Source organism: Netta rufina (genome assembly GCF_964035555.1).
Source record: "Netta rufina genome assembly, chromosome: 23".
NCBI classification, from domain to species: Eukaryota; Metazoa; Chordata; class Aves; order Anseriformes; family Anatidae; genus Netta; species Netta rufina.
In genome coordinates, this window is record NC_140147.1 from 232,700 (window position 1) to 244,932 (window position 12,233).

The window sequence follows — 12,233 nt, forward strand, 5'->3', positions numbered from 1 at the left end:
CTAAAAGCCCACCATGATGATGTAAGAAATCTTTTTTTCTGGCAGTGTGTTCCTGCTCTCTATTTGGGGCTGGGGGAATGAGAACAGAAGGACAGTCCCCCCAGTCCATGGGGCCACGTGTGTGGTGGCCAGTCCTGGTGCACAAAGCTGGACATATTTGGTGCAGGCTTTGCAGCTTCCAGTTTCTGCTGCAGCCTGGCATAAGCACATGTGGGCTGTGTGCCGCAGGTGCCCCCATGGCCAAGAGCCCCATGTAGCTCCCCTCCAAACCTACCTCTGCAGGGCCACAGCCACCAGTTTTACCCAGCAAATGCCATCATCCATCACATCTAAACTGATGTGATCTTGCCTGATTTTTCCTCTAGGAGTATTCCATGGGTGCCAGGACCCAAATATGGCCCTTGCAGAGAGGATCCAGTGTGCAGTGCTGCATTTTGGGGCTGGATTCCCATGGGAAAAAGGGAAATGTCCAAACAGGGAGGCAATGGGAAGCTGCTGTGATATTGGGATAGGGGAGGTGAAGGGGGACAAGTGACTTTTCTGTCAGTGAAGGTTCAGGCTCCTGCTCTGAACCAGGCCCAAGTCTGTCTTCACTGCAGCCAGCTGAACCCCAGCGGGAGGTGGCTGAGCTTTGTCTCGACAATAATGTCTCATAAAGTTAACTGATATGTGTGCTGGAGTTTGGTGTATGCAGATGTTTGTGTCTGAGTTTTCTCCAGCAGGAGCAATTTACTCTCGAAGGAGTTGAACATATGTGAATATCCTCTTTTTCTCTCCCCCCCCTTCCCTTAGGAAAAAGCTTTACCCTGACGATCACAGTGTTCACCAACCCCACCCAAGTTGCTACCTATCACCGAGCCATTAAAGTGACTGTAGACGGACCCCGGGAGCCACGAAGTAAGTTATGTTTTATTTGGCTGCTGAGCAGTGGGGGGGTGCCACAGGGGGCTGAACTTTCCCTGGCCACGCGGGTGAAGGATGCCTCTGCAGCCGGGACAGCTGCCTTTCGCAGCACACAGAGCAAAGATGATGGTGTGGTCAGGCAAACCCCAGGAGTGTGCCCGGATTGTCTTCATTTTCTTTTTCTCCATGGAGCACCACACGTGTCCTGCCTGCTGCTTGTCCCTCTTGCTGTGCTCTGTGTCCCCCAAGGTCTGTGCGGTTCTACAGCCCTGCTCCTCGTGGCACTTGGGATGCAGTAGAAATGACAAAGGCTCAATCCTGGGGGTGTGCAAGGCATTTTTGGGGTGGGGGGAGTTATGAAGCTGGAGATGCTGTGCCCTGCTTCAGAGGCTGAATTTCTGATTAATAACATTTTTGCAGGTTTCCCCTGCTCTGTGCTTCTATTTGCCTGTCTGTCCACATGGGCCCAGGAGAGCTTGCAGGGTACCTTCCCCTTCTGTTTGTTGGCAGTTTCACTTTCAGGTTGTCAAAGCCTCTGGCTGGCAGTGGTCACTGATGGAGGCTGCATTGCTTGAGAAAACCAAGCAGACGATTCAACTACAGAACTATCTTTCTGTTGTGATCAAGAAGGGTCTTCTGGATATTGCAGGGCTGGCAGTGTCTCTGCAATGGCAGCTGCAGACTGGCTGCACTCAGTTGATTTTTGGAGTTGGGGTGGCTTAAGTTCATCTTGGAGTGCCTCTCCTATGATCAGAGGAGACTGGGGAAATGCTCCAATAATGTCAGCAGGAGGATTGTCCCTCTTCCTTGAGTACTTGCTTGTCAGGACCCCTGTGAGGTGGGGTCCCAGGACCTCGTTCCCAGCCCTCTGTTGCTGTCCTTCTGCTCCAGCTCTGCCTTCCTGCATGCTCAGCACCACCCTGGACACTATAAAGCAGAGTTTGTTCACTTAGCATGTAAAGCTGTCAGTGCCCAAATTTAAGGGAAACAGTTTGATCCTTCTAAATATGCTTTAGAAAATATTTTCTGTTGATGCTGTCGCTGGGCCATCGGCACCCCTTGATGTCAGGCCAGGTCAAGGCTGTTACCTCTGCAAGACAGTTTTATTTGCCTTGTTTTTTGTTGATTCTTTTTGTCCCCTTTTTATTTTTTTTCTTTTTTCCCCCTTTTTTTTTTTTAAATGTTGGAGCTTGGGGTGTTAGAGACTTTATATAAGCCCATTGGGCTGCTGGTCTGGAGTGCTTGTTTGCAGAGATAGTACCTAGGCAGTGCAATGCTGTGTTGTGTTTTTTTTAGTGTTTTGTTTTTTAAACCATAAGCATAAGGCATGTCCCTGTTACAGTGCTGTGGCAGTGGAGAGCAAACATGGGTCATGGTGGGCACTGCAAACACCTGGGAATGGGCAATCTAGGCTGGGAGGCAGAAAGCAGGCAGGGTTTGGGCAGGGAGTTGCACAACTGTTCCATGTCAGGAATAGAAACCAGGTCTCCTGACTCCTGGCTCAGCCCCTTGTCTGCTGCATCAGATCGCCTTTCTAATAATAATAATCATCATCATCATCACCATCATAGGGAATATATAAATAATAATACAAGGCAAGATAGTTACTACTCTTAGCGTTTGGTTTGCTCTGACTTCACCAACGCTCAGTACTTGCCAAAACCAAGCTGAATCATACCCACTCCTCCTTTTGAATTTCAACACAATGGTTGATCATTACTGATCTTTAATTTAAACTTTCTGATACGGAGGCACAGGATTTGTAGCTAGGCAGGGAGCTGTGGGTTTGAGCCATGGACACTCTTGGCCTTGGTGCAGTGCCTTCATTTTGCACAATTAGCTAAAACCTGAGGATGGGGCAGCTGGCCCTGACTCTTGCTTGGTTTGCCTGGGGGATGCCGTCCTGGCGTGCAAGGTCAGCAGTTTGCTGTTTTGTTTTGTTTTGTTTTTTCTGATTTGTGTACCTCATAATGTTTGTGCTGAAGATTTGGGCTCTTTAAAGAGCTCTGTGTAGTATTTATTTGTTGCTTATTTCCTTGTCTTGTGTGGATCCTAAAAGTCAATCTTTTTTCCTCATCCCTGTACTACCAACCGCCCTCCACCCCCGAAATCCTATGAATTACTGATCTGAAGAGTTTAAACCTAAGCTGTAGTTTTTCTGCTATTTGCAGATGGTCATAGGCTTGTTGGCTGCAAAGGTCATATTTGTAAGCCCTGGGTCAAACTGGGAATTCACTCATGTCTTGTGAAAATACAGTCTTACACTGTATGGGAAAAGTTTTTTTTGTTTTTAAAGTTCTCTCCTTTGTCATACTTCATTGGTTTTCATTTTCTAATTAACCTGAAATTTAAAAAAATAAAATTACATTTGTCCCGTCCTTTCCCTGCACTCCTGTCCCTGCAGAAATCCTGGCTGTAGAACGATGCTGGCCCACCTGGTCATGGAAACCAAAGGTGGTTTTCCTGGGTAACCAGCCACTGGGTGGCTCTCTGGGATAGCACCCCTGGGTGCACCCGGCACCTGCTGGGAAGGGAGCTGGAAAGGCTCCAGTAACAACCATCTCTGTCCATGCACACCAGCTCATGCTCTCCTCCACTGCTTGGTTTTGGGAGGTGAGAACCACCAGCAGGACTTGCAGTTATTTTTATACATGCATGGATATTACATAGGTGCATTTATAGATGTAAATATATACATTAAAATATTTTTTCCCCTTCTTGGCTGCCCTGTTGCAAATGAGAAGGATGTGGTGCATAGCGGCTCCTCTTGTGCAGGACTGGTGTTGGCTGGTGCTGGAGGCTGGACACGGCTGGGGAGGGGCTGGTGTGATCGTGCGGAAAAGCATCCTTCATACGGAAAGAATTGGCCATTTGTCTTGGTATCCTGGGAAAGCCCTGGGCATCATCTTCTCAGATGCGGTGAAATTCCTCCAGCAAACGTTCTCGTGGGGTTTTTGGCCAGAAACGCGGCTCTGTTCCACGCCCCACCTCTGAGCTTCCCATTCATCTTCCACCCCTGTCCCATCACTTCATCTCAGCCCTTGAGCAAGTCTTTTAACTAAAGCTTTGCCCAGAAAACATCTGAGGAGTTTGAAATCAAGTTGAGTTGGGTGAGAAACTGCAGGGAACCGGGTTGCAGCCAGAGCCCATTGCGGGGCCAGTGGTTAAAACCCGGATGGGGAGACTGGGAGAGCCAGACCGATGTGTTGAAGACACCCAGATGTGCTTGTTTGGAGGACCCATGGTGAAACTGTGGGTCACAGCCCACAGCAAAGTGAAGAGTAGGGTCAGGCTGTGCACAGGGCTGGTAGCAGCAGTGGCTTTGGTCAAGTGCTCATGTTGGCTGTGGTTCATGAGCATCTCCTGCATCATCCATGATGCAGGCTTGCTCCCAAGTGCCCTGCTCACTCATTCCTTTTTTTTTTTTTTTTTTTTTTTTTTTTTTTGCTCTGCTTCATCGTGGGTTAGATCTGGAGAGATCAAGGACACTCTTTCAAGTTGACACCTTAGCTCTAAACAAATGGTGCATTGGGTGCCAAGTGTTGACATACTTCATACAAACAGGAAGTAATAAAATATCTGAACTTCCTGTGGAATTTCCTTCTCCCCCCTCCCTTCTCTGCAGCTCTTTATTTAGCAAAAACCTGACTTAGTTGAGCTGCAATCCTTGTGCAGTCTCTCGCATCCACACCTGCTTGCAAAATAATCCACAGAAGGCAGAACACAGAAAAATGAATAGCTGGAAGCTATGCAGTAATGTTTAGTCTATGCCTGGGTAAATGAGAGCATCTCCAGGGCCTCCCCCCTCACACCTACCTGTTGGGTGCCTTCCCCTTCCCCTTCCTTTCCTACAGCTCTTCCCTCTTGCCTTCTGTCACTTCTTGTCAACCCTTTTCACTTGCTGTCCTCCTCCCAGCTCACCCCTTGCAGCAATAGTTGCTTTTTGTCCCATCTCCTGAGAACTCTTGTGCAAAGTCCTTCTTTTTTCCTTCAGTGTCTTTAACTTGCTCTGACTTTTCCTGCTGCTGTTCAGCTTTCCTTAACCTCCCTGTATAAAGTCTTTTAGCTCTTAACCCCTTGTTTCTTGTTTCCACCCTGTCCCTGCTGTCCTGGCCGCTCTGAGGAGCAAAGGGCACCCACAGCAGATGTGATCACCCATCCATAACCCTTGTGGGGTTGCATGTAAATATCCAGCTGTGTTCACTGGGGGTGAAAACCACCCCTCTGGCTGTGAGTGGGTGTCGAGCCCTGAGCATGGGTGCTGTGGAGGTGGGCAAGGTGCAGGGCAGCTGTGCCAGGATGTCTAGAGCCCTCTCTGCTCATATGGTGAGGACTTAGACCGCTTGGAGGATAAGGTCTGTTCCTGAGGTTTGGTGCTGGCCAAGCTGTACACAGCTGGCTTTTTCCCCTGTCACTGCCCCAGCAGAAAAGCATGTGGAAGAGGGAGCAGGCATGGGGCTGAGGTGCCAGCACAGACCCACTTGCTTTTACACTTCTGTCCTGAACGAGTGATGGAAAGGAGGATGAGGGCAGGAGGGGCTGTACCTTGGTTTTCCATGGCTGAGGAGCGGGATGGCAGCGGGGTTCCTGCCTTCCCCCCTCCCTGGTCAACTGACAGGCCATGGCTAGGAGCAGCAAAGCAAGCACACATGGTTGGTGGGGGCCACTGGGCAGCGAGTTGGTGTCTGTTGCTTGTTTTGGGTGCATGCGTTGGAGACTTGGTGCTTTTGGTCATGTCCCTGCTTGGTGTGACCACAGTAAGCATGTCCCTGTGCTGCGCAGTGTCTGCTGGGCTTGGAGTGGGAGGGGACAGATGATCAGTGCCAGGCTCACCTCCACCTAGCAAAAACATTTAGACTCCTGCTCCCCACCACGTTGACCCTGCAGGGACTTCCTGGCTGGGCCTATCCTGTACAGGCACGAGGTGTCCCCTCCTTGGCCACCTTTCCAAAAGGCTCCTTCCTCACATCCACTGGAAACACGTGCTGGGAGCAGCGCCCCTGCCATGGGTGCAGTGTGTGGCCGTGGTTCTGCTGTGCCCCGAGCACCCGCTCCCCCCTCGCACAGCACGTAGCTGGCGGGTGGAAAGGCTTCTCACCTCCCACGTTTCTGAGTTGTTTCCAAGAACCACTGGTTTCTGCTTTGATATTTTTAAGAGCCTCGGCTGGGTGAGGGTTTCCCTCTCCGCCTGTCCCCTGCGTGTGATGTCAGTCCAAGCTGCAGCACAGCCACGCATTCTCAGCAGGGAAGTCAAGAGCGTGGGGTCTGCAGAGGGTAGCAAGCCTCCTTCCTGCAGATGGGAACACTGTTCCTGTGCAAGGTGTTAATGGGAGAGAGAAGAAAGACTAACTGGTAATGCCAGGTTACCTCAAGACCCTCTCTAAAAGCATTTCTTCCAGCACCGCCTGCACTGCCCAGGTGGCAGCTGAGGAAGAGAAAGGGTTGTATCAGCATTTACTTGAGATGATGCATACCTTGCTGTGGCTTCTCTATCCACCTTGAAGCTGCACTGATAAAAAAAAAAAAAAAAAAAAAAACAGCGCCCTGAACCACCCCATCCTGCGCTGGACCCGCCAGCCTGGACACACCTCGGCTCCACTGCCCACACCCCAATCTCGCCGCCTCCATCTCGGTTCTCATCCCACGCCCAGCGCCTCTCTGGCCCCGGCACCTCAAACATCGGCGCCTCCACAAACCACCCTGGAAAAGCTGCTTTCTTGCTTTTATTTATTTTTAAGGTGTGTCTGAATCGATTTTCTTGAATTCTGAGGGTTCTGTTTTTTTTTTTATTCTATTCTCAGTGGATGCTCCAGATTGAAGCAGAGAGAAAGAGGGTACACAGGGTTGTGCTAGTGAGGAAAGCGATTCTCCCCAGAACTCCCCGTCCTCGTGGCTCCCAATGAATCTGAGATTTACAGCTAGAAACAGCAAAACTTGAAAACCTGTTCTATGCAGGGAAGGGAAAAGAAGTGCAATATTTCACCCCGCTAGTCAGAATAAGCTCTGTAGAGATCCCAGTATGATGGTAGCAACTAGAAATCACCAGGTATCTGCTATAAGATGGTGCTGTCCTAATCTGAGCCTCCATTCCTGCTAAAATTGACCTGCAGGCTTAGGGCAGGGGGCTGTGAGGCTGAGCACCTAGAGTTTTGCATTTGCTGTGGGTTGTGTTGGGAGGTTTCAATACTTCAGTTTGTGTGGTTGTGGGGCAGAGTTGGTCGATGTGTCCCTGCAGCAAGCAGTCTCTGTTCAGCACTGGGTTCGACCCCAAAACCAACTCCACTCCTTGAGCACCTCTGTAGCCCCAGGCACGGTGGGGATTTATTTATTTGAAGATGAAGGCAGTTTGCCCAGACCTGAGGCTGTGCTGCGCGGCAGCTGGGTGAGGCCGAAGAGCTGAGTCAGCCCGTCCGTGCTCTCCAGCGTCTGGGGCTGACGTGAGGACTGTTGGTGGCGGGGTCTTCCTCAGGGCCCCCCAGTGGTGCAACTTGCCAGGCTTATGTTGGCTTTTTCTAGGATATGGCCATCCTGTGCAAAACTGATTCCTTTACCTGCATCATGGTTTCATGCCTTAATGGCTTAAATGCCATAAAAAATACAAAAGTGTGTTTAATATATTGTGGTGTTGGTTATTTACTTGCTGACTTCTGGTTTATAATATATCTGGCCAGATTTCTGACTCCATAGTAATTGTAGCAGACAGCACCTCTGTAGGACTTCCCTCACCTGCACCATTTGGGGAAAAAAAAAAAAAAAAAAAAAAAAAGAGAAAGATAAAGCAGAAACATTCTGATTACCTCTGAGAAATTTGGCTGTATGGGGGTTGTACTATGAAGTTAAATGGTCCGTGCATTTGCTCCTCACATCCTGGCCCCACTGTAAGGTGTGCTTCAGAGAAGGAAATTGCTGGCAGTATCGGGAGAGGAAGAGCTGCTACCGGCAAGTGGGGCGATGCTGGGCGCCTGCCTGTGGGGACGCAGCTCTGCTGCCTGCCAGCCCAGCGGTGGTTTTGGAAGGATGATTTCAGGATGTTTTGTTGCGTGGACCTGCGCTGCAGAGGGATTTGCATAAATCCACACCACGCTTCCTCCGCAAGGGAAAAAGTGTCAGTTGTCTCATGGTTTCGAAGCAAAATGAGATGCGAGGGGGACCCGTAGGGCAGTGCTGCGGGGAGGCTTAGGGAGATGTTGCAGCCCCTGGTTCTGTGAACCTGGGTGGCGGAATAAAACCTGTGGTGTTCCCATGCCTGTGACACGGGGTGCCAGGATCTGCTGCATAGTGGACATGGTGTGCGTTAGCAAGGAACAGCTAAAACCAGCTGGGGAGTAGAGAGGAGAGGAATGCAGCCAAGCAGGGTGACAGGGCGGAGGCAAAAAAGGAGTAAGGACAAAGTGATCCTCTATCGCAATCTTACTGTGGGCAGTCTTGGGACCCCGTGGTCTGCAGCTTGCCCAGGGCCATGGCAGTGACGCCCCACGTTTGCTGTGCCTTTTGTCCTCAGAGATGTGATTTTGTCTGGAAAGCCCTTGGAGAAGAGATAATAAATTATTACAGGGTCTATTGCTTTTCTGCTCGAATTCATACCAGGACTTGGGCTGTGTTGTGCCAGGATTATATGGTTTCAGATCTTTATCTTGGCAGAAAGGGTTTCTCAGGGGGGATACATGAAACTTGCCTTTGAGATATTTCTGTAATTAAAACCAGGATTGTTGCTTAAGTGCTCCCGTGGGGTGATAGTTTGGGGTATTATTAGGGTCTTTTGTTTTTTTCCCCTGCTTGTCCTAAGCTAGATATAAATAAACAAATGTTTCCCAGTCTGTCCGGGAACTATTTAAAAAAAAAAAAAAAAAAAAACTGTAAATAAATCAAACCAACAAGATCATTTAAATAAATGACCTCACCACTTCCTGGACAGTCACTTGTTGATTGTAAAATTGCTATCATTTTTTATAATTTAGAGTGCAGTGCTTAAACTAGGGTGATTTCCCACTTCTTAAGACCTGTCCCCTTCCCTAGAGAGCAGAGGAGGAAATCCTGAGTGACAGTTTCTTGCTTCCGTTATTAACTGTTTGCTCTGGATACACTTCAGCTTGCGAGATGAGCCCTCACAGAAGCCCAGCAGCTGCTCCCTGCACTGGCCCCTGGCCCAGCGGTGGTGCGACCCTGGGCATGCCGGGCAGCCACTGGAGAGCTCCCTGGCCTCTGTTCCTGCTCTGCCACACAGATCCTGTCCCCCTGGAGGCTCCTACCTGGAGGAGCAGAAGGGTCTTTGAACAGGGCATGAGATCTTCAGAGTGTCATGAAACAAAGCACGCGTGTGAAATCCTCAGAAAAATGCAGCATATCCTAATGTTTTAGTTCTACTGCTGTTTTCTTATGTTGTCCCTTAAAGCTGTCATCATGGGGCACTTGCATGGAGGGCGCCTCCTGCACGGAGACCAGCCTGCTCCATCCCACCCTTCCATGTCCTGTTTGCTCTTTGAATGGAGAAAAATGAAAAGCCAATGTTGGTTGGGATGATGGCAGGGCCTTGGTGCCGTCACTGCACCTTCCATTCCTGCCCCATCCACCAGGTCCCTTCAATTTTCCCTGGTGCCCTGTTCTCCAGGGGCCAGGCAGGAGGTCAGGGCTGGGGCCAGGGCTGAATCCGCACAGCTCAGGTGTGGGACTCTGAGTTCACGCGGGAGTCCTTGCAAATCAGTACTTGCTGTGAAGCAGGGTTTCTCTGTGTTTATTCCCATCTCTAATGTGTTTTGATCCCAGCGGGTGAATTTGAACCCTTTGGTATCTGCTGAGACCGTCCAGGGCATTGTTTTCTTGCAGAGGCAGTTTGGGACTGCTGTTGATACATGCATCACAAGCAATTATGTTAAACTACCTCCTCCTCTAATTTCTTATAGGTACTGCTATCCAGTTAACCCCTTCTGAGCAGAGACAATGTGTAGGGGGAGTGAGGGTTTGGCTCTGGGATGGCAAAAATTACTCGGGAAGAAAAGCAGATGGGCTCTGGGTTTTGGCAGGCCAGGCTGTGCAAGCCTCCAGCCCTACTCACCCCTCGGCTGGGTACGGAGCTGTTCCCCGGTTGCCAGGGGCTCACGGAACCTTCCTCAGCAAGAGCAAAGTTTGCTTGGCCGTGCCCAAAGCAGTGGGTTCACATTGCCTGGTCCTTTGGTGTTACAGTTTAAGGCTGTAATCCCAGCGTTGAAAGAAGTATTAACAGAGCAACCAAAATTATATGGGCTCCAGTAAATTCATTCCTCTAATTATTTTATTTGGTGCATATGCTAAGTTCCACCTCTGCTTTTATAATCACCCAGTGTATCACAACTTCAAAATCATTTCACTTAAAAATGATCAGTATTTTCTAAGCAAAGCAGTATTGGGAGTCAGAAAAGGGAAGTTATTTTTGCTTGCATTGTACAAAGAATCTTTGTTGAAATTGGTTGCAACACCTCCTGCTTTTGAATGCTTTGGAAAACCCCAGGGCATGATTCTCAGCTGAGTAGGAGAGCACACCTGATCCTGGTCTGGCTTTGGACAAAAAAAAAAAAAAAAAAAATCAGAATTGTAGACAAGATATTGATATTGTATTTAGAAGAGATTAAACTGGAGCAAAAGTATCCTCTGGTGGATGTGGCACATCTGGAGAATGAAGTATCATTGAAGGCTACTTCCAGAAGGATGTCAGTGGTGTTTTGGTCTTGGGTGCAGGGGCAAGTTGTGTCAGCTGCTGTAAAAATAAATAGCAAAAGAAATTTCTGCTGAATCCAATGGGTGAACCAAGCAAGTGCAAAGGGATGAGATGGGACAGCATGCAGGTGCCAGGACACCCTTCCTCCCCCCAAAAAATGAGTATTTGTGACAAGGCTGTTGGCAAGCTTTGGTTCTTCACAAGGGGTGTCCCAGCAATTTGTCCTGTATCTTATTTTATCTGTTTGTAAAGTGAATCTAATAACCTGGCGTGTAGTGGGTGACATGGGAGCACGATGTGTATGTGGAAGCTTCTGTTGGTGAGAATTTGTTGAACTGCAGCTAGAACTGCATCTTGCAGGTTTATTGACGCATTGCAGCCCCACTCCCCTTGGGCAGGATTTGCAAGCTCAGGAGGACAGTGCAAAGGGTCGCAGACTGAAAGAGAGAAAAAAGTCAATGCTAAAAGGCAAGTTTCGTTTCAGGGAAGACAACAGCTAAAGGACCAGAACTATCAAACAAAACCACAAGATCACATCAGATATCAAGGCAGGACACATCTCGTTTCTCCCTCCCGAAAGAGCTTATCAGTGCAACCAATCACTTTAATGATGTGGTGGAGGGAGGAAGAAGATTTGACTCAGAATGAGATGAAATTTAGTTCCTAAGACCCTGCTCTTCTGCTGCCGGAGACTAGTCACCTGTTCTGCAATCAGCCAGAGATAAATCATATCCTGCAGCGGAAGGTGCTTAGACATGATTTTGCATTATTTTATCTTACTCTTTCCAGTGAATCTATGCGCTGTAGTAGGAGAGGGGAGGGAGAAGCAGCAAGCAAAGAGCGGCTCTGGTGCCTCCAAGCCGTAACACCAAGGATGACAACAGTGGGAAGGTGCCAGCAGCCGAGAGCTGTGCCTGCTTGCTGGGGCTGCTGTTGCTCTCCCAGCTGCACGCCTCCCAAAAGCACGTGTGGAGCAGGCAGCTCAGCAGCACGGAGAGGTGAGCCTGTGCGTGATCCCACTGCTTTGGCTCTGGAGAAGCAGCGTTGTACAGAGGCCTAGGGGTGCCATGCCGGCAGCATTGCTCTGGGACTCTCACTTACAGCATTGCGCTCTGAGTGCTGGTAAAGCTTGGTAGGAGCTGTACTTATCTGACATACCAGCTGGTTTCTGGAGATGAAACTCAGTCCTGGGATTGGAGGATATTACTATTCTAATGCCAGGGCTTCACTCCAGCTCTGTCCTAGGGTAAAGGGGAAACACGATGCTCAGCATCCTCAACCTTGGGAAAGTTTGGATCTGACCTGGGTTGTGCTGAGTTACTGAGAGAACAGGACTGTCTGGCAAAAGCTCCTACATCCAGTTGTCTGCTGTATGGCCCCACAACATCAGGTGCATCTCGTGTTTGTCAGCTGTAACAGCATATTCCTTGCACGGGTTTGAACCCAGCAGATGGTCCTCCCTGTCCAGGGCAGAATATCCTAACCCGGGTTGCCCAAAGGAATTTGATGTGCTTGCCCTAATGGAACAGGTTATTAGATGGGAAAAACCAGCTATACTGGTACCATGCAGGTCCCATTTCAAGCTGTTAGATAGCAGGTATTAACTCACTGCCTGCTGTAAATTGGCATAAATCCACTG

General features: G+C 49.2%; 1 protein-coding gene across 1 annotated transcript in view; it reads left to right on the top strand.

The window, feature by feature from the left end:
- RUNX3 (RUNX family transcription factor 3) overlaps positions 1 to 12,233 on the top strand; it is a gene marked incomplete at both ends in the record, with an annotated part of 56,715 nt that overhangs the window by 26,444 nt on the left and 18,038 nt on the right. Inside the window, one exon of the mRNA XM_084300529.1 lies at positions 793 to 897. Coding sequence (XP_084156655.1) covers positions 793 to 897 — 105 coding nt within the window. The remainder of the gene's footprint in view (positions 1 to 792; positions 898 to 12,233) is intronic.